The sequence below is a fragment of the Podarcis pityusensis genome, assembly GCF_964106645.2.
Source record: "Podarcis pityusensis genome assembly, chromosome: 3".
NCBI lineage: Eukaryota > Metazoa > Chordata > Lepidosauria > Squamata > Lacertidae > Podarcis > Podarcis pityusensis.
Window position 1 is genome coordinate 66,892,521 of NC_138026.1, and position 23,130 is coordinate 66,915,650.

The 23,130-nt window shown below is 41.5% G+C and overlaps 1 protein-coding gene across 2 annotated transcripts in view; it reads right to left on the reverse strand.

Moving 5' to 3' along the window:
• SYNE1 (spectrin repeat containing nuclear envelope protein 1) overlaps positions 1-23,130 on the reverse strand; it is a 281,513-nt gene that overhangs the window by 95,442 nt on the left and 162,941 nt on the right. For both annotated transcript variants that reach the window (XM_080998321.1, XM_080998318.1), the window contains 12 exons: positions 22,743-22,908; positions 20,569-20,724; positions 19,780-19,932; positions 17,905-18,087; positions 16,335-16,472; positions 14,460-14,645; positions 13,241-13,363; positions 11,193-11,375; positions 10,135-10,278; positions 5,225-5,422; positions 4,036-4,176; positions 1,413-1,580 (listed from right to left, as the gene is read on the reverse strand). In XM_080998321.1, the coding sequence (XP_080854447.1) occupies positions 1,413-1,580; positions 4,036-4,176; positions 5,225-5,422; positions 10,135-10,278; positions 11,193-11,375; positions 13,241-13,363; positions 14,460-14,645; positions 16,335-16,472; positions 17,905-18,087; positions 19,780-19,932; positions 20,569-20,724; positions 22,743-22,908 (1,939 nt within the window). The remainder of the gene's footprint in view (positions 1-1,412; positions 1,581-4,035; positions 4,177-5,224; positions 5,423-10,134; positions 10,279-11,192; positions 11,376-13,240; positions 13,364-14,459; positions 14,646-16,334; positions 16,473-17,904; positions 18,088-19,779; positions 19,933-20,568; positions 20,725-22,742; positions 22,909-23,130) is intronic.

Here is a 23,130-nt window from a genome sequence, read left to right on the forward strand (position 1 = left end):
TCACATCCTTATGCTATAATTTCCTTATACACTGGTACCATGGTTTAAGAACAGCTTAGTTTATTAACAACTTGGATTAAGAATGCTGCAAACCTGGAAGTAGGTGTTTTGGTTTGTGAACTTTGCCTTGGAACAAGAACATGTTTCGCTTCCTGTTGAGTGTGTTCCATTTGTAAATTGAGCCCCCCACTGCTATGGGAAAGCACACCTTGGTTTAAGAATGCTTTGGTTTAAGAATGGACTTCCGGAATGGATTAAGTTAGTAAACCAAGGTACCACTGTAGCTGGAGCTTCGTATGATCTCTGATGCAGTTTGGCTGCTGTGGACATAGTGATACAAAGCTTTGCACAAATGTGTTTGTGTTTTACACATGAATTTGCATAAAGAGTACAGCACATGATTCCTGGGATAAGCAGTTGAGTCCACACTGCTGCCATTCAACATGTTATGGGCATTATCTCCATGTGCTGGCATGGATGTCTGCACTGAAAAAGCCTATGCGGGAGCTAAGAGGGAGTCAATTGTTGATTATACTGTTTTTATACTGCCCTTCAATCATTTTCCTGGGGCAGTTTACAAGAATGAAACATGGGGTGGTATCCAGCTGGTGCATCCCAAGTTCTTGAACAACAGAACTTTCCTCCTCCTCTTCTTGAGCACACCCCACAAAATCTCTAAATCTGCTCCTCAGTGCTGAGGCAATGCCTAAAACAGATTTAGGGGTCCATGTGGAGATGGAGAGAGGGCAAGTACCACTGTGCAAGTGGAAATCCTTGTGCTGGCAGGTCACATTCACTGAATACTACTCACAATAAACTTAAAAGTCACAGGATTATATAAGCAGTCTACAGCAGTAAACGAGATCTACAAGCCTTTGGAAAATTCTGGTGCTGAAAAATAACAGTTGGATGGCAAGCAAACCTCTCTAAGGAGAGCATTCTGCTATTGGGACACCACCACCAGGGCAGCTCTGTTTGGTAATTGCCTACCTCACCTCATAAAAAGGTACTCACCTGAAGACAGGTAGTCCTTCAAGTACCCTGAGAGCCACTGCAGTTGGCACAGCACAGTTGTGATATTATCAGAATACCCAGTCCGAGGTGGAAATCTAGCAGCCACATTGTTAAATTATCTGAAGTCAGAGCTTCAATAATGGAAGCCAATTATATCTGGCCTCACTACTTAAAAATGTGTGCCTTCAGAGGCTTTGGTATACTTGATGAACTTATTCAAAACCTTCCAACTTTCTGCACAGAATCTTCCTTACAGCTAAAATGCCACCACACCAGTTGGTTCTCTCTCTCTCTCTTTTGTCATGCATATATTTGCAAACAACCCACTCTGACACAATCAACCACACACAAAATTATAGTAACATCTCTCCTTTTCCTCCTTGCACCAAGAGACTTACCACATTCTTCAGTGTTTCCCAAGAACGCTGTAAATCATCCAGCTTGGCACTAGTGGCAGACTCTAACCCTGGCTCAGAGGATTCCTGAGTGGATGAGGGGCTGGGCTGAATCTTTGAAGCTTCTGTCTGCAACTGTTCAGCAGATAAGGCTTGGTAATAAGCAATGTCCTACGAGCATGAAGCACAATACAGCAGTTTCAAAAGACATAACACACTCTTGAAAATGTCAGTTTATTCTTGTTTACTGTTGTTGCTCTGCACATCTTAAATTTATGGCTTATCTTCTACAATCATTATTTGTATGTATTGTTGTTTTTATCTTTTGTTCTTAAGTAAATTTCCTAAGAAAACACCCATAGCTCTGCTCACAAGCCATAGCTCTGTGAGCTTTAATATACATTGTTAGTCTTATAATGAATCCTTCTAATGATGGTCCCTCCATCTAGCAACCAATATAGGCAGCAAGTGGCTGCAGAGCCTCCTTCCTCGATTGTGCTTCTAGGAAGGTAAGAGTGCTGTGTGGATCAACCATTACACCCCCACTACAACTCTCACCTTTAGGCAAAATAAAAAGACAAAGGTGCTGCTACTTACTCATTGCTACTGTGACTGTCCACTTTGATCTGACAAACTTGCATTTTTAACTCACTCAAACTCTAGGTTGGCCCATTGCATATTTCTTACTTAATTTCCCATGTTACCAAATACATTGCAAAAAAAATAATATTCCTGAGGTTCTTGTATTTTACACTTGCAATGCAACTAAACGTTACAAAGTCAATGGCTCATTATGTGACTTCCTACATTTGCTTTGCTTATTATTTTAACCTATCAATTTCCTTGCTGAATCACAATAGTGGTGCGTTTTCTTTTGTTTGGAACAAGAAGTACTTGCTACTAGCTTATAATAATTAGGTAATGAATAAATTGTTCTTGCTCCGTTCCCATTCTTTACTAGTGAAGGAGGAATCGGTTTGAAATGCATTTATCCATGGGAAATGGTAGTTCTGACCTGATCAAGCTACACCCGAATTGAACCTTCTGTTGAATTGAGCACTTGCTTACAACTCAAGCATTTTATTTCTAAGAAAAGCTCCAACAAATTATATACTGGCACCCCCCAGTAGAATTAATTACATATATATCTCATAAGAGTCAAGCCTTGTGCTATACCTTACTTCTGCAATATTATGTTATAATACATAACTATGTATATAATGCTGTATTGTGTTTTTAATATTTGGTTGGCAGCCGCCCAGAGTGGCTGGGGAAACCCAGCCAGATGGGTGGGGTATAAATAATAAATTATTATATTATTATTATTTTTACTGTATATGCAGCATTCTGTGTATCTGTTTATGTGCTGGTTATTTTAGGAAACTTGCAGTATATAACTGCATACTATGATATGCATAAAATGCATATAATAACCATATAATAATTACGGTATGTAATGATGCATATAATATGTGAGGAAATCTATCTATGAGAGAATATGCGAGAAAAGCACATTATTTTTCATTGAGATCAAGGAGTGAAACAGGGAGAAGAAAATATCTGATTGGATAAGCTTGACACCAAGGTGTGGGTTTTTTTAACCCTGCATCTCTATTTTTATTCATTGCATTATACCATTAAATATCAAACAGCTTCAGAATGCTCATTAATTAACAAAGGTACCTACAGTGTCAGTTTGATAGAGCTATGCACTGTAATTACTGAAAAGAGAGCTCATGTTGAAAATAAAGCAATGGAATGAAAACAATTTAATTCACATTTACAAAAGTCACCATCAATAACGAAATAATATTAGAACAAAGGAAGATCTTTGTAACTACCTAGTAGCAAGAAACATGCAGACAGATAAAGGGACAATAAAAGTTGTGTTTTGTCAGGATCTTCTGTAATGCTGAAAATCTTGTGCATGCTCCCATTCTTTTATCCGTATCTCTGGTATCAGAGAATTGTAGAGCTGGAAGGAAACCCAAGGATCATCTAGTCCAACCCACTCCAATGGGTAAAGGTAAAGGACCCCCTTACGGTTAAGTCCAGTCAAATGTGACAATGGGGTCATGTGGCCAGCATGACTAAACCACTACTGGAGCAACAGGACACCGTGACGAGTGCCAGAGCGCACAGAAACGCCGTTTACCTTTTTGTCACAGCGGTACCTATTTATCTACTTGCACTGGCATGCTTTCGAACTGCTAGGTTGGCAGGAGCTGGGACAGAGCAACGGGAGCAGGGATTCAAATGCCGACCTTCTGATCGGCAAGCCAAGAGGCTCAGTGGTTTAGACCACAGTGCCACCCGCTCCCTTAACACCCTGCAATGCAGGAATCTCAACATGCGGTCCCTCATCCAATCTGAACCCATGCTTGACCCTGCCTAGCATTTCAAATGTGCTAGCATTTTTAATGCTGCACCGCATTTATCTATTATATTCATTTTAAAGAACAGCATGTCGTTTCACTTAAAATATTAATATTAAAACAAAAGCTTCATGTCTTTTACCCTGAGAAAACACTTCCAAGTTAACTGACAGGACAAATAAGAAACTGCACACTGAGGACCACACATATTTGCAGACATCACAACTGAATGAAAGCCAACGGGGCGATACCTGGTTAACAGAAGCATCTGTATTAGCCACAGGTGAAGGAGAGCGACAGGCAGGTGGAGAAGAAATCTCACTGTTGGTTCCCTCTTCCCCAGACTCCTCAGTAACAGGTGAGAGAAGTGTGTGACAGCGACCAGCAGTCATCTGCCATGGGAAATGCAATCCCAAATGACAAGAAGATCATTCAGTCACCACAAGGATGATTTTTATTTAATGCAGTCATATGCATAGAGTTCCAACAGGCCATAGTTTAAGAGCCCCTGTACCTTTAATAATTGTGTGTGAGAATTTTATTTGGCAGGCACAGTTTTCCTCACCCTACTATGAGAAAATGTTCTCTCTTTTGAATAGCTATTAGACCTAGAAGCCCTGTCCTTCCTGGCATCTGATACATACCAACTAAAACAGTATTAATAATGTAGACAAAGAATGAAAGTTTATTTACTCTAGTTCTGGAGTATTTGAGTGATAGCATTTTTGCGAACACATTTAGCCTTATCCACATACACCATAGTTGTAGGAGATATCACTGGAAAATATGGGAACATTCAGCTAGGGAAACATGTACCTTTCTACTAGATAAAATATATTTGAGGAATGTTGCAGAAGAAAAGCAGATCCACATGTAAAGATACTGAAAGCAATAAACACATACAACTTAATAGTAACTTAATAGTAAAGCATCTCCTATGGATTCTTTATTCCAGCAATGTTTCAACTGCTATCCAGTGTACTTAAAAATAAAAAGTTCCATGCATATGCAAAATAATCATTTCAATTTCCCCCTCTCCCAGTTCTTCACTTAGGTATACCAAGGGAGGATAATGCACAAAACAGAAAATAGTAATAATAATAACCTCTTGGGAGTACAAAGTGAAGCTATATTTTGTTATTTTATAAATGAGATTTTATTTGGTGGTTCTGAGGAATTATCCATGTTTAAAAAGCTGAATTGCCAAAAGCCACACTCATACACACCCAAGGATAACAGTAATTGCTGGTTTGTAAAACTGAATAACCACAGCTGCATAAATTTGAGCTCCAGTGCATTCTAATCAGCAACATCCAGACATCTCATGAAAACAAAGAAACAACATGGACTGTAGCAATCTTTTGCATAATAGTGTCAGAACCAGTATTGTACATGACTAGTGGCCTCAGGAAACAGACAAATTATACATTTATTGCTTACCATTACCACAGAGGGGTGAGCTGAGTGTGCTGAGAGGAGTTCTTCTGAATCCAGCTCCTCCATTCCTTCTGAAAGTCCTTCCACTTCTGTTACTGTTAGAAGCATAGTGGCGTGCTTGGCTTTCATTGTTAGCATCTTGCACTTGGAATTCAGAGATGCTATTTGCTCCTGGTAGCCTTTGATCTTCTGTGCCAGCTCCTGAGGAAACATTTTCTTCCTTGAGAATCATATGCAGCATGTAGAGGCCGTAAAAAGGAGCAGCAATTCTGCTTCCGTTAGAGAAAGACCGGCTTGCTTGTCTAAGGTCAACCAATAAAATCACAGCTCTGTGTTTCAGAAGCCCTACCTCAGCAGCAGCAGTGGCCGAACAGCAGGATGTTGATTGTGGAAAACAAACATGTCAGGCTGCATCGCGCTACATACACACAGAGAAAGGCAGAGCTAAACCACCGAACAGAAAGCTATGCAGTGGAAATGGAAAAGCACCATGGAAAATCTTTCCTGCCTGTCACTGATAGAAGGGGTGTCTGGTAAACTCACATTATCATTTCTGGGGATAAGCAAATTCTGCATTAAATCCTGCTGAAAACAAGAGGGGAAATACTCATGTCTGCCGCGTGAGATACTAAAATAAGCTGAAAGTCCCCAGATAAGGCATGCCAAGGAAATGAGGTCATGCAATGACTTGGAAGTTTAAAAAAACATGCAGCATTCATTTCTGACCAGACTGAATACAATGAACAGAGAAGTTAATGCACAAGGCTGTCATGGATTAACAAACACTGTGGCTTTCTTCTTGCTTTGTTCTAAAATGCTGGGAGCCGTGATAAACTAGTAGCTTGCACTTGGCATTTTAATATCACTCTGCAAGGTATTTATTTTCTTTTAACTGCCTGTTTAGAGTCACAGCTTGGACTGGGTCCAAATTGTATTCCTGAATAAATTAGCTAATTCTGTACTAATGCTCTAGTTGAACCCTCTCTGCAGCAGCAAAATTACACACTTAAGAATACACACTATTGATTGCTGTTTCAGTCTAGTTTTGTAGATTAAGTATATCACCATGGCACAAGAACGTAGCTAAGGCATTACAGGTAGATCAGCTAAATATTTCCAGTCAGGTTTGTAAGAAATGTGTATGAGGGGACAGCACTGGTTTCTGAGGGCAAACGCACAGCACTTTGAAAGGGGCAACAATTACCGTAGCTGATATCTGACTCTTGTAAACCCCTGAGCTTTTGCAAGTGCTGATGGCAGCTGATTGTTAGCACCTGTAAAGATCTGTGACTTTGCCTGTGCAGTTCAATTTCAAACTGTGTTGGCAAAAGAAAACAGGTTACCTGGTGCTATATTTGATATCAGGTGATTCACAAAAGTAAACAAAGGATGGAGTAATACTTAGAGGGAAAACATGACCATTTTAAACAGCAGATGTTTAAAGCAGCAATAGAGAATCACTGAGTGGGGGAAAGTGGCTGTTTTAAACAATGGCAGGTGTTTGAATAGAGAAAACAGGGGATGACATTGCGGGGTGAGCGGCAGTTTGATACACAGTTTGACCACAGCAAGAAAGAATTTAGAAAGACCTGAACTGGAATACAAAAAAGGGAGGCGTGAGGAGGTCCGGGAAATAAGCAAATGAAGGATAAGTAATGGAAAGAATGAAGTGTTTTTAACTATTTTTATTTTGCATTTTTCTTTTTTCTTTTTCTATATTGTAATATTTTGAAAAGCTTAATAAATATCTTATATATATAAAAAAGAAAGAATTTAGAAAGACTCTGCTATATTAGCTTTTGGGTGTTAGCTTCTGTGTTGTACCCATCTCTGCCACTTCTCCTTGTTAAAACTCGTTTGTTTGTTTTTAAATGCCATCAGTGTCTTTCCATCACTACTTTTAAGGCACATGCTCTTCCTTTTTATGATTAGGTAAAGGGACCCCTGACCATTAGGTCCAGTCGTGACTGACTCTGGGGTTGCGGCGCTCATCTCGCTTTATTGGCCGAGGGAGCTGGCGTACAGCTTCCAGGTCATGTGGCCAGGATGATTAATCCGCTTCTGGCGAACCAGAGCAGCGCATGGAAATGCCGTTTACCTTCCCGCCGGAGCGTTACCTATTTATCTACTTGCACTTTGATGTGCTTTCGAACTGCTAGGTTGGCAGGAGCAGGGACCGAGCAACGGGAGCTCACCCCATCGTGGGGATTCAAATCACCGACCTTCTGATCGGCAAGGCCTAGGCTCTATTGTTTAACCCACAGCGCCACCCGCGTCCCTTTTAAGATTACATTTATTTATTTATTTATAAAAACATTTCTATGATGCAATGTCATAAAATTTCAGCGCAATGTGCAACACCACAAAACACAGTGAAACACAATATATATAATCATTAAAATAGTTGGCTAATTAAACAGCTTTCAAGAGACACCTGGAAGTCAAAAGCGAGGAACCTGCCACATCACTGCTAGAAGAGAGGTCCACAGCATGCGACTGTTTACATTAAATGCCTACCTTCTAGTTGAGATCTCGTTAACACAAGGGACAATTAAGAGAACTCCTCACTAATCTGAGTGAATGAGCTGGTATGCAAACATGCAGGTATTCTGGATCCAAATTATTTTTAAATCAGATGTGGACTGGACAGACCTCAAACAGAGAACACCTGAAAAACAGAGGACTATCCTCTGACAGACCTTCAAAATAGAGGACTGCCTTATTTAAAGTAGGACACATGGTCAACCCTAACTATTTTTTCCCTTTCGAAAGAGTATTTCTTATTTCATATGATGTTTGCTTAGTTTTTAGTCCTCAAAAAAAGCAGGACGATTGTTAGATTGTTTTCAAAAGTATTCAGTTGGAACAAAGTGATCTCATGCCGTCGGTCCCAAACATGTTTTTACAGTCTGACAGCTCAGAGCAAATGAATTAAGTATAAGAGAAACTCCGCAAAGCTTAACCTGAATGAATGCCTAAGGGCTGGAGTAATTTCACAGTGAGATAGCCAGTATCATGAAACCAGTCACTCAGGTTTTTAATGGATCTTTTTTTCCACCTGTGAGACAAGGAATCAATGCAGAATGCTTAACAGCCTGTGCATCTTTGCCTCCCAACAGGATGTGGTGATTATTGCCTTGTTTTTGCATATTCACTTCTTGCATGAATAAATCAGCAATGGAATTAAGCCAAAGGGTGGCTGATAGGAGTAAGATCCAAACAGGAATAGACAGAGGTATGTGACTCATATGAAGTGATAATGAAGCATGGGATAGCACAGCTGGGTTCAGGCACCAAAGCTGAAATCAGATACCAGGAAGTATATTCCATTTCTGCTTTGAGGTTTTTAGCCAATTAACTCATTTATTACTGATTAACATTTGCTGGTGTTGGGGAAGGTCAGCAAGGAGTGGGCAGTGATGGGTTGCCACACAGCAGAGGATGAGAAGCAAGAGGAGGCAACTGGTATGCTCCTTGTAGGCCACATCTGCTGCCCCAAGGCAACTGCCTCACTGGTGGACCAGCCCTGTGGCTTGGGAGGAGCATACAAGAGAAGGTTTATATGTTGATTCTTATGCTGCTGTTTAAATGGTATGTCATTACTAGCCACCATAGGTTTCTGATGCACGAAAGCTGTGATATAAGTGTTTGATTTTATTTTTACTTTTACTTTGGAACAAGGTGAGAGGATCTGTTTTCACCTTGAAGACATGTCCTTCATTAAATTTAAGAAAAATAAGTGTGTCTTAATTGTTCAACACAAACCATATTCAAGAGACTCAGATCTTGCAAAATTAAACTTTATACTTCACACCTATGAACAGCCACATCCAAGTCCAATGGCATATTTGGACAAGCCACATCCAAGTCCAGTTTTGCTTCTCTGCAATGACACTTAAGATTTTAAAATGACTGCCAGCTATTGCCTACAGACACTGGGATATACCTCCCAATGTTGCATATATAAGTTGTACAGTTGGAAGTGTGTCCATATAAAATGGGAGTGGGAGGAATTGGAAAGCCCCTTTGGTAGACTACTCTTCAATGGGAAATAGCTACTGTGCTAGAGAGGAAGCAGCAAAAAAGAGGGTTGATAAATATTTTTCTTCCTCTCCAGTCTGAGTCAGAAGAGACAAAAATGCCAGGGTCTGGCATGTCCGCAAGAGTTACCGTATTTTTTGCCCCATAGGACACACCGCCCTATAGGACGCACCTAGTTTTTTTGGGGGGGGGAATAAAGAAAAAATATATATTCCCCCCCCCAGGCACGGGGCTGGGGCGGGGGAAGCCCGAGCTGCCCCAGAACAGCCAGAACGGGTCCCAGAGCAATGCAGAAGCTGCCCGCAGTTTCAGCATCGCTCTGGCAGCTTGCGGGGCTGAGGGAGGGGGAAGCCCGAGCTTCCCCCTCCCCCAGAATGGGTCCCAGAGCGATGCCGAAGCTGCGCACAGCTTTAGCATCGCTCTGGCAGCTTGCGCGGCTGGGGGAGGGGGAAGCCCGAGCTTCCCCCTCCCCCAGAACGGACCCCGGGAGGGCAGGCAGCTCTGCGCGACCTACCGGAGGCCGGCACGGCTTGGCGCCGGGCTCCGGAGGGTCGCACAGAGCTGCGCCGACCCCGGGAGGGCAGGCAGCTCTGTGCAACCCTCCGGAGGCGTTGCGGCTTCGCACCGGGCTCCGGAGGGTCGCGCAGAGCTTCCTGAAGCCTGGAGAGCGAGAGCCTCTCGCTCTCCAGGCTTCAGCGAAAGCCTGTATTCGCCCCATAGGACGCACCCACATTTCCCCTTCATTTTTGGAGGGGGAAAAGTGCGTCCTATAGGGCGAAAAATACGGTAATATTCTGGAAAATGGGAAAGGAAATGGAAATTAAAGTTTCGGGAAGTGCAAATGAGTTACAGATTAATCTTAGGCACATTACCTCATGGCATGAAATCTGGGCTTGCAATTCTTGAATGTTGCTTGTTGATATGGGCTTGTCCTGGATCTCACGATGAGCTCTCTCTATTAGTTGCTGTAAATGTTTCATCTCTTGTTCATATTGCTCATACTGTACTACTGCTTCCTAGAGAGGAAAAATGCCGGCGCCAGGGGGGATACAGTGAAAGCACACCAGAAAATAAAACACCTATTGTGTACATGTGTATCATTCTCTTTAGGACTATAAATAGCTAGATATTTGTAGCGCAAGTAAGACGCCATTAACATTTTTACTACTAATTACTTTTTTTAAACTTACACACTTTAAATCTGACTTACAAAGTAATTAATTTTGTTCCAAATGTTTGTTGCAGGGTTATAACATAATTACTGGGGGAAGGGATGCAGATCACTGATAAACCAGAGGTCTAAATTTCATTCCAGGTTGTTTATCATGTGAAAAACGAGTGGTTCAGTATTTTTAGTTTGTAACTTCTGGGAGATAATGCATACTTTCTTTTGAGTAATACAGGAAACAACCATTTTAGGCACGTCCAAATGACATGCGATTGCCAATGTGCGGGTCCTTTTGGACCGGGAAGAGGGCAGAATCATAGCTGTCAACTTTCAGATTTGAAAATAAGGGATCAGCAGCCTCGAAAATAAGGGATCAGCAGCCTCACCTGTCCCAGAGACAGTCTACGGGATATCTAACAATCCGGGATAGCAGCGGGAAGCAGCGGGACACAGTGCTGGAATAAGGGAATTTCCCGCAAAAAAAGAGAAGGTTGACAGCTATGGGCAGAATGGGGGCGTGATGGGGGCAGGGCACACTTATGTGTGTTCAGCTGACATGTGTTAGAGGCCAGGAATGGAACCGCTGCACAAAATGGTGGCCGCCTGTATATATCTGTATGTAAATGTTCTTAAACTAGCAGCGATTCTATAAATTCAAAACACATATTTTTCTTTAAGTTGTTAAGAAAGCTCTTAAGAAAAAATGACATTTACTCCAAACTGTGATATTACCACCTCTTCTCACATTCAATTTATACTTGCCTGCATTATGTTGTACTGCTGAATAGCAGTGTGCTGTAGATGGCTAGCATCCTCCTGCAGCCTGAGGGCAGTGTGACATATTGGTAGCATGGTGACCACTTCTTCAGGAATCCGCAAAGCACTCTGGCAGATCTGCACTGCATGAACCTTTGGCTTCAGTGACTCCATTTCAGAAAGCAGATGCTAGAAATAACATGAGTGCAATTAAAAAACACAACCTCTCATGTCTCCATTGACCTCAATAGCCTTTTACTAAAGTGAGCTCAACAAAAATCTCAAAATGTGTGTTAAATGATTTATCGGTAGGACATGTTGAAAAACATTCTCTACTACACTTTCACACTTTAAAAAATCAGTTATATATGACGTGATGTGTATAACAACAACTAAAAGCATCAGCACAAAATTGCCAACTATAGCTGAAAATACTTCATATTACCGTACCTTTTGGATTTGACTGAGCTATGTAGGAAAAGAATCTGAGCAATTTATATTCATATCAGTTCTTGGGGTTGATTGTTTTGTCATATTTTAAAATATAACAACCAAATATATTTAGCTATTCAGTGGGTGATTTCAGTTCAACTGGAGGACATACAAAGTATCATGAAACACTGTTTTGCGTGCTGAGGTCCCCCAAATCATCCCTACCCCAATAACTCACACATCACACATAATTTTTGTTTAAGGTTTTTGGCATAATTTTGGCCACAACTTTTATTATCATACAAAATTGTGAGTGGTTGCGTAGGCATTGGTTATGACTAGCTATCCCCCCCGCCTTGGGGGATAGCACTGACTCCCGGATTCCAGCGTAAGTCAGTGTGGAGGAACAAGCAGGGCAACTGGGGCTGCGTTACAGACCCTTCAGTTCCTCCCTGCCTGCGCCTTGGGGTCTTACACGGCCCGCACCCGATTCCAGGGGTTTGGACAAGGGGATGGTAAGCCCCAGAATTCCTTTAACGGAATTCCCATTCCGCAGCAGCATTGGAGGGGTAGGCACAGCCAATCCATACCCCTCCACCAACCAATTTAACCAATGCCTAACCGCCAACCTTACAAGTTGTGACGATTTGCTACGTAGTAGGCAAAACCCAATTGGCACACACTAATCAGCCAAAAGGAAAAATTCCTACTAGGCCCCCGCACCAAGGCGGACGACCCCATGACAGGCAATAGCAAGGTCAGAGCGAAGCCCAAACAAGGGAGGGTGGGCGGGTGATCCGGTGTCCACAGCGAAAGAGAAAGGAACAAGCTGTGGACCCAGTATAAATAACCTCTGACTCCACCCCTTACTTGGCAACATCAAATTTACCCCAGTAACAACAGTCACCAATCAATTCAATTCCCTTGCAACAGCCTGGCTGGCAACTGAGGATGTTTTGTCTGGCCCCATCCGCAACACGTGCTCTCTCTTTAATGAGAACACGCTTTCTCAAATGTCTGTGTTTTTATAACACCATAACAAAATCAGTACCATCAACAATGAAACAGGATTTGTCCTTAGGAAGACACCAACAGTGGATGCTAGAGAAGGATAAATTCATAGGCCAAGTAATTTCTATGTTCTGAATGGACCATTTTTTGCAAGTACTATTGTTCAAATACCATATTTTTTGCTCTATAAGACTCACTTTTCCGCTCCTAAAAAGTAAGGGGAAATGTGTGTGCGTCTTATGGAGCGAATGCAGGCTGCACAGCTATCCCAGAAGCCAGAACAGCAAGAGGGATTGCTGCTTTCACTGCGCAGCGATCCCTTTTGCTGTTCTGGCTTCTGAGATTCAGAATATATTTTTTTTCTTGTTTTCCTCCTCCAAAAACTAGGTGCGTCTTGTGGTCTGGTGCGTCTTATAGAGCGAAAAATACGGTAATTTAACATTTCCTACACCTACAAAAACAGAAGTAGAGTGTATAAAATGGGTTTCCATCCCACCTCAAAGTAGACCCCAAACAGAACTTAGTCACTTCAGTCGATGTAAATAAATTTCCATCTAAAGTAATACTTTGCTGCTCTTCTTTCACAAAAATTATCTTATAATCAGTCTAACCTGTCTGTGAGAAAGTTGTTCTTTCAGACTCAAACGGCTGATCTCTGAAGATGTCAGAGTTGCTTGGGCTTGTTCTAAAGCTGTTTGAAGAGCCTTTACCTCAGTTTCAAATTTCTTCATATCCTGGGGAAAAAAATTACAGAAAAACTAGGAAAAACACAAACTACATTAAACTTGTATTAAGAAACATAAGTCAGTGGCGTTATTTTAAGTGATCTCCAAGCCTCTGGAAAATGGAATACATATCATATGCATTCTCTGGCATATTATAGTTCCTCATCTTCTACAGGCGGCGACCATTTCACATTGGGTTCCATTCCTGGCCCCCACACACTTCAGCAGAACATGCATAAGTGCCCTCTTCCCCCATTCCCAAAGGACCTGCATGTCAGCAATCGCACATCAATTGGACACACTTGAAACTGTTGCCGCCTGTACAACCTTCCATCCACTTCAATGTGGCTTGCATAGGAGAACTGTCCCGGGCATTGTGCCCTAGAAATGCAGTATATTTATTTATTTCGGCCCCTAAGTATATTTATGTGTTTAAGCAGGGTGTCTCACAAAAAGTTAAGATTAGAATAAAGCATATACCGTATTGCCCCGAATATAAGCCGCACCTTTAAAAGTCAAGGCTTATTTACGGGTGTGGCCCGCCTCCTGGCTCTAATGCCCTGAACGGGGGGCAGCCAACGCTTGGTGTCCAGCTCCCCAAGCCGGTGCTGGCGTTCAATTCCAAGCTCACTACGCACCTGCCTCCTGATACTCCTGATACAGCTTCCCAGCACTACCTCCCCAAGCCAGTGTTGGAAGAGACTTGGAAGTGGCAGGCGGACTGCGCATCATTACCCCATGCTCCCTGGCTGCTTCCTGGGGGGGGGGGGGGAGCTACGCTACTTTGCCAGCAGCCTTCCCCCCAGCAGCTTGGGGGAGGCTTGGGAGACACGGCCGGGACGGGCACCGTTGTCCCACATCCCTGACGGCCCTTGTGAGCAGCTGTTTCAGCAGCAATACCGTAAGGTCATGAAGATAAGCCACACTTTAACTTTTCACAATCGGAATTTGGAAAAAAAAAGTGTGGCTTATATTTGGGCCAATACGGTAAGATTACAACAAACATTACTAAGGAATAATCACAACAAGATGCTTTATATTAGCCTTGTGCAGTCATAAAACAGACCTGCAACTGTCAGCTAGATATGAAGGGCACTCCGAATACCTTGGCTGCATCCTGAACATTCTGCAGTCGCTGTTTGATCACTTGCTGCAACTCCTCAGTCTGCCGCCCAAGCTCTGACACTTGCTGAGACATCCCTTTGGTTGAATACACACTTGCCAGATAGTCTATCTTTTCTGTCATGGCTTCAAGGTCTCCGTGGATCTCACCAGATTCTTCAAGCATGGCCTAGGTGGGAGTAGTGACAGAATTTGTTTCAATATTCAGATTATGATTAAAAAATGATAGGCTAAAGTTTACGTTCAACCATATTGTGCCAGCACTCAGACTTCATAATGTTATTCTCCCCCCCCCCCCCAATCATATGTTTGAATAGTGGCTTGCCTCAGACCTCAGAATGAAGGCATAAGACATCACAAGGATTTTACTAAGAGATATAGGTATCTAAGAACTCCTCTCTGACTCCTGCCAGAATTCAGGAGGCACCCACTGGGGAAGATCAAGCAGGTGTCTAGAAACTGTCATTTATACAGCTGCTGTCAGGTGTGCGTGCTGTCAGGAGTCTGCAGGACTGGGGCCTTCCTAAGTTTGTTCTGAAGAGGCAAGGCGCGGCCATACAGGTGAGGCCGATTGGTAACTCACAGCACCTGATGGCAAGAGCTGGGAAGGGATACAAGGTCAGTATTTTCCCTTCGGCTCTTTGCCACAGCAACACGTTCCCTGCCTTGCTGCGTTTGACTCCTTGCTTCTTGATCCTTGGACCCTTGGCTTCTTGACTCCTGGCTCTCTGACCCTCGGACTCTTGGCTTTCTGACTCCTGGCTTCTGGACTCCCGTTCCTGCTCCCACCCCGCCATCTTGCTCCCGGTCCCGTCGTCCCCAGCTGGGACTTCGATCGCCCGTGAACTGGACCGTGACAGCTGCCCCACTGCATTTATGGTCTATCATTATCCACTCCCCTGAAAAGATACCAAAGGGAACTCTTCCTAGGCCTATTACTCCCCCAGAATTGTCCAGGTAAGAGAACAACATGGAGTTCCCAGTGGATGAAGCATTCACACCCCCCCCCATAACCTATGGAGAACTATTGTACCAAGTCTCTATCTTAACAAAATGAAGTGGGCAGCTGAAAATTTCTGGTATTTCTAACACTATGTAGTAAATTATGAGAACCTACTAAGCAGCAGTTTTATTAAGCCATGTAATTAATGGAAAACTTATTACATGATGACTATCTGCAGTACTTGAAGCATGAAGTATGAAGTAGTTGTCTTACTTCTATAGGGTTGCTAGACTGAGACAGGAAAATTTAGCACTCATTCCTCTAGTGATGAACTATTCATCAACACCAATAATTTATGGAGCCAGGAGTAGACTGTATTAGTCTGGACAGGGCCTTGTGTGCCTTACACAATTCTATTATAGACATCCTCTGATGCAATATTGAAGGTACAAAAACTCCATCTCAGCATGTGATTGGAGACATCCAAATACACTTTGTACAAAAACAATAACAATAATCCCAATTAGTACATAAACCTCTGTGTCAATCTGTCAAAACCAAAGAAAGAAAGAAATGCTTACTGGCAACAAATGGGAGGCAGGGTACTTTCTTATGCCAACGGCATTACTTAGTACAATAAAAGCATTTTCATTTGTGCATCAGTGGGGCAGGAATGCATGTTGCTTGATCTGCTACTTCAACTTATTTTTATATATAATATTTGTGTAGACCTGGCTTCCAGCATTATATATCATGTATATATTCTGATATTACATATCAGAAAACAGCACAGGCTTCATAATTTTCATTTGATAACACAATTGTATCATAGTTCAGAGGTAGCAACTATCTTTGGTGCAACAATTTGTGCCTTCATCTATTATTTGAAAAATGTTTTTGCTATAATCTAATCACCTGATGAGTCAAAAATTGATCACGAAGCTGAGCGGCAGAATTCCATGTAATGCTACCATGTGTTAGGATTTTAGCTTTTTCAATCCATTTCAATATGAATTCTAGCATCTCATTATATTCTTCTAAGTGAGAAATGGCCTGAAAAGACAAGTAAAATCTACTTCAATAAATCCAAAGTACAGTCTTGCGTACAAAAATACTTTTGGTTTCTGAAATGTTGTCACTTTATTTACCTAGCAATTTTCATTACTTCCATTCTTCTAGTTTCTTAACATTTACATTTCTCGATTACTGTTCTAATGTGCTGATTGCATTAAAATTGGTACATTTGCCATTTGCCTATTATGCCTACTTCTTATGCAGATGAAGCTATTTTGAAAATTCTACATGGAAGAATTAGAATGTATTGATGTCAAGGTGTGGGAGTATCACTGCATACATACTAAGAACAATTTGGCTCTATCACAAATGACTGCACTGCTTGCTTCCCTGATCTACAACACCTCTTCCACTATTGACTTAACTATGTTTTGTGAGTACTCGCACAGACTACAACCAAAGGACCAATCCCTTTTAAGGGCGAGCAATATATTGCCCTACACAGAAATAAATCAGGCAGTTGTTTATATTTCCAAGATACAACGTACTTTTCTGCACATCTAGCATATTGAATATTAAGAATTATTTTAAACCACTAGAAACTACTGTTAGTCACTCAGTAATATTAGTATGCAATATATCACATCGGCAATTGGTATAAGCTCATGGAAGACAAGATGCCACAGAGTAACAGCAAACACGTTTCCCCTGGCTGAGGGCCTCTAGTGGATAAAAGTGAGTCATAAGGGCTTTATTTCGCTTTCAGCCTTACTGTACTTTCTGAAAAGCCCTTTGAACTTACTGGATTTTAAGAGGCCCAATAAGACTGCCATCCTATGCATATTTACCAGAGTAGATGTCAAAGGGGGGGGGCTTACTTCTGAACACACTGTGTTGTAAAGCTGTATTTCTTTAAAAAAGTCTAAAAATCTTTAAAAATCTTAAAGACATTACAATCTAAAGATAAACATGATTTCCACTTTCATCCCTTCTACCATGTTGCCACAGTAGACTGTATTCTGCAATTTAAAATCAAAATCAAAATTCATGCCGAGAAAATCTCAACTCTGCAATATGACCCAAAGATGCAAACTAAAAATACTTGCATATTTTTGCACAATTTTTCCTGTATTCTGGTTTTGCTAGTTATTGTTTCAGGGCAAGGAACTATGCAATGAGCTGGCAGCTTCAACTTAACCTACTGGAAATTTCACTTTGGCTTCTCAAATTTCCAGCAGACAATGTCTATCATCACAGTTTAGAGAGCAGAAGACTTGCGGGGGGGGGGGGGGGCGAGGCTAACAAACGTGAAATTCCCTGAAAACTGAATTCTGTGCACAGTACCATGTTCTATGTGCCCCTATGGAATTGTGGTGTATTAAGAGCCCTTCAGCCTATCCTGCTATTATCTGTTTCAACAATACTTGAACATCTCAACAATATTTGAAATTGTATTAACGTAATACTATACCTGACTCAGCTTTGATGCCCTGTACTCAGCCTGTCTAATAGTTTGCTGGTGGAGAGCAGTCAGTTGGCTTATCTTGCCAGCCAGGTGCTTAGCCAGCTGAGGATTCTGCTCTGCAAAGTCCTGGACAGCTGCATCGAGTTCCATCAGCTTTATGTTGCAGCTGTCCAATTCTTCACCCAGTAGCTGGAGGGAGAAGAAACTGCATTACTTGCCAAAAAAATGGAAAAGACTGAATGAAAAAGAGAAAAGTGGGAAGATTGTTTCCTTTCAAAGTCTTGTGAGTACTGTTACACCATTTTCAGCATGTTTTTTGTATGGAATAGGAAGGATGTGCAGATTTCTCTCCTATAGCTTCCAGCTCAGTTTTCCTCCCACACATGCAAAAGGAGTTATTATTGTTATACTAAGCACTAAGGTAACAGTATGGACATGAACACACACACACACACACACACACAGAGAGAGAGAGAGAGAGAGAGAGAGAGAGAAATCATTGCCCATACCATGGAGTCTTACATCTAAAAGTAAGAAGTTCCCAATCCTATATACAGTCAGCCCAACAATTTGTAGGATTAGATGTTTATAGTATGTACAATGCGACACAAATGGGGGATTTAGATATCTATACATATTCTCTATTGATTTAAAATTAAGAAACATTGATATCTCTCTTTTTAAAGATTGACATAAAGACAATCATATTAATCACATTTGCACAGAATGATATGCCAGAATTTTGGCTTATCACGGTTTAGCATGGACAAGTAGCATGCTACTGCAATTACTCTCATTTTGTTCCTCCTTTGGTGGGAGTAATGTTTGGCTGCAATATCCAAACCATGGATCAAGTTTGTTGCTCCTTAACCAGTCATATTGCTAGCCAACCTTAAGCCATGAATACAGTGGTACCTCAGTTTAAGAACAGTCTGTTTTAAGAATGATTTGGTTTACAAACTCCGCAAAACTGGAAGTAGTGTCCTGGTTTGCGAACTTTACCTCCATCTAAGAACAGAAGCTGAACAGTGGAAGGGCACCGGCAGTGGGAGGCCTCATTAGGGAAAGCGCACCTCAGTTTAAGAACGGTTTTGGTTTAAGAACGAACTTCTGGAATGGAGTAAGTTCGTAAACCGAGGTACCACTGTATTTGGTTTACTCATTGTTATTTGTTAGAGAGTAATGAGCTTTAGATATAATGGGGGAATCAGGCTTGCTGGTTTATCCCACTCATGCCTGGGGAGAAGCAAAGTGGAATCAACTAGGCAGTGTGCATCAGCATGCAGCTCATTTGCATTAAAACATGATAAGCCAGAAAGTTTGGCTTATCCTTATGCGTGAAGATGGCAAATTCTCAAGCCATCTTTTGCTTTCACACTTGCAAAAATGACTAGCATCAACTAATGCTTTCTATGTGTGAATAAATGATCACAGATCATCAGAGAGCAGAGACATCAATCGTTTGCAGGATCCTCAAAGAGAAGCTTTTCATTAAACTTTCAGCTGCTCCATCAGCTCACAAGAAATAATTTGACACACACACACATACATGAACCAGCCATTAGTCAAACGCAGTCTTAAAAGCTTTCATGTATGATACCAAAGGGTTCATATCTTCCCACTTTCATTATAATCCTTCTCTCTCCATGCTCCAGGCTTCATAACACAGTACAGGGGAAGTCCAAATTGTGTCCTCTACATGTTGTTGGATTCCAGCTCCCATCAGCCTCAGCCAGCATGGCCAATGGGACTTTCAGTTCAACATCTTGAGGGCACTAAGTTGGCTATCCCTGATATAGATATTTTTTTTTTTGGTAAATATTTGATTCTACAAGATTATTAAATAGGGAGTGATTCTGTACAAAGTAGAATCTTATTTACCCTTTGATCCATTTTAGCTTGTGTTATGTTATTTGTCTTCTCCTTCAGTTTAAATAGAATTGAATCGAGCTCTTTTGCAATCCCTTGAATCTTTTGATCAAATTCTTGATTCAGTGCTTTGCTCTGCTGAGCTTCTTTTTCTTTGGCTTGAATCTGCCAAAAAACCAAAGTTAAAAAAGAGCAACTAAACATGCTGGTTTACTATACATCAATTATAGAGAATCAGTGTGACCACAAAATTGTATGTTTATGTATGTAGTCTTGCATTTCCTTAGACAAATGCAAGAAAGTTGTGGCAACTTAACAGAGTCTAACAGTAATTTTTTACACAAACTTTTGCAGCCAAGTATCTCTCCAATAGAAAACTGGGACAAGAGCATGCTTCTGCCTTGCTGTATGTAAGTGAGGAGTTTGACATAGGGCTCAGCTGAGACTTCTTCACTCCTTCTGTCTCCCCAGCTGGCCTCTTGGCCAAATGTGTATAAATTGCATTCAGATCCCTTGAAAAGAAGGCAGAGTTAGATGTATATATGGAAAGCCCAGATAGGCTCCTGCTGCAAGAAATGGTTGCTGTACAGTAGTGCCGAGGACCAACCAAGGTGGGATAGGGAAAAATGCTTTAATGCTCTCTACCAAGACCCATTTCTATATCCACAGCTGTATGGGGGGAGGAATTACACCCATTTTGTGGGGTTGGGATTGTACATGTGCATGTGTGGTTTCACTTATCATTCTGCTATTACATGACTCCATTTACAGAATCAATAGTATTCACTTCAAGTATTTTACCTGTTCATGTATATTTACAAGTGCCAATCCGACTTCTGCTAACTGAAGAGAAAGCTCTGAAGGTAAAATGGTATAAAGTCCCAAATATTTGTTCTGCTGTTGTTCAGCCATTTTCTCAACAGCCTGGCGGTGAATAGTTGCTTCATTGAGGAGAGACTAACAGGAAAGAGAAAATATTGCCAAAAGAGTGGAGAAAAGTGATAGGTTTTAGAGCTTCACATTTCATACGGTTACAAAATAATGAGTGGTGTTCTCTGAAATTTGTCTCCAATATGTCAAATCTCACCCACCTCAGTGTGTCTATTTTGACAACAGAGATAATCTAAGATAATGCTGAACCCTTTTGTATGCCCACAGCAAGCAACCTTGACCTGGATACTTCTGCATCACTGGAGTCCTGTTACTTCCAGAACAATGATAATGAGGGAGGCCAGCTCAGTGAGCAGTGTCTTAAACTTCCTCATATGCTATTTCTTGGGAAGTAGGATAGTAAGAACCCCAAATGACTGCACTTCTTTTAGCCTGTTGCCAATATTGCTTCCTCTCTAGTATCCTCTGAGTGATGCATCTCTGGAAACGTCATCAACCTCAGGCATCCTGCTTCTGCACACATCAGTCATAGAGGCATTGGGCAAACATCCAGCCTCAGCACACACATCAGAAACACAGCTTTAACTGAGTCTTTGAATAGGATTCACCTAATGTGTGCCATCAGCAGAAGCCCTGCACACTTGCGATGGGGATTCCCCCCTGCAACAAGCCCCCATCGGCTTAGTGGATGGGTGAGAGAATCTCCAGAACAGTGCTTTTGCGGCAAAGAGAGGGGCATATTTTCCATCTGGAAGGCTGAAATGCTTACACTGACTGAACGATCAACTTAGCACAATGCTGAATTCCTCCTTAACCTTGTCCAAAGCAGAGCCTCACTGCAGGAATATTTCATTCCAGGTCACCCTGCTCTCTGAACCAGCTGGCCACCCTTTGTCTTGATTACAGTTTGTACTGTGCCTTGTCAACAAATCTTGATGCTGTACTATTCTTGTGTGCTTTTTCACTAACACATGGTCTGCAAAACTTTGCAATCCATCCACTGCCTTATCTCTATTTCTGGCAGTGGCTTCCATGTTGGATTCAGTCACAATTATAAAACCAGAAATATGGGAGAGAAATGCAAAGAACTCGTTCTGATTTAATCATAAAGCTGGTTTCCAGTTGTTACTCGAATGATATAAGCATATAAGTAACATTTGTTTTGCACTGTAAATGGGAACAGCCATTTAAAAGGTACAGTGGTGCCCCGCAAGACGAATGCCTCGCAAGACGGAAAACCCGCTAGACGAAAGGGTTTTCCGTTTTGGAGGTGCTTCGCAAAACGAATTTCCTATGTGCTTGCTTCGCAAGACGAAAATGTCTTGCGAGTTCCTGCGGGGTTTTTTTCCTCCCCCCCCCTTTTCCCCAAGCCGCTAAACCGCTTATCAGCTGATGGCTAAGCCGCTTATCAGCTGATCTTTAAGCCACTTATCAGCTGATCTTTAAGCCGCTTAACAGCTGATGCTAAGCCGCTTATCAGCTGATGGCTAAGCCGCTTAACAGCTGATGCTAAGCCGCTTATCAGCAGATCGTTAAGCCACTTATCAGCTGATCTTTAAGTCGGCTAAGCCGCTAATACTGTAGCGCTAAGCCGCTAAACCTCTAATGGGCTTGCTTCGCAAGACGAAAAAACCCGCAAGACGAAGAGACTCGCGGAACGGATTCTTTTCGTCTTGCGAGGCACCACTGTAATTTAAAAGGTACAGCGGCCTGCTCTGCCTCCATTTTTTTAATGAGACACTTGACAAATATTGTATTACATAATCCATTGTATGTATGATTAGAACACTGTAATAGGTAAATTTTGGGATTCCCTTTATTGGAAGTTTTTAAATTTTTTTTGAAAGGAGTCTGAGAAATATTTTAGCTATAGGATTTCACTAAATCAGTGGTGTTCATGCTTCATATCCTAAAGGAATCCTTTTAAAACTGAATTTTCTCATGTCTGTCTGCTGTGGAACCTCAGTTTGCTGCAAAGAATCGTGTGGTACATTCTAAAATTTGCACAGGGCACCACAACTAATCTCTACAGAAATACCCAAATCTACAGAAACACACTGGCACTGTATACAAGTCTGACATACCTGCAATTCCTCAAGCTGGGGATCTATCTCAATTGTAGGATTTAATAAATATTCTCTGGCTTCCTGAATCCAAGACTTCACTTTATTAATCTCTTTTTCAACTTCTTCGCGCTCTTTAAGTTCTTGTTTAACCACTTTCCCACTTCTTTTCACCTTTTGTTGCATGCTTAAAAATACAATCAACATTTTAAAGATTTGAGTAGCACACTTCTCCATACATTTGTCAAAACCTTGGAGTAAACTAGTGGACACATGCTATTATTTATTAAATTTGTCATTTATATTTTAAATGGAATATAAATGTTATTATTATGGCTGTTATAATTAATTAAATCAGCAAGTTCAAGTTATCACCTATCCTATGCTGATGGAAACCAATACTGTGTAC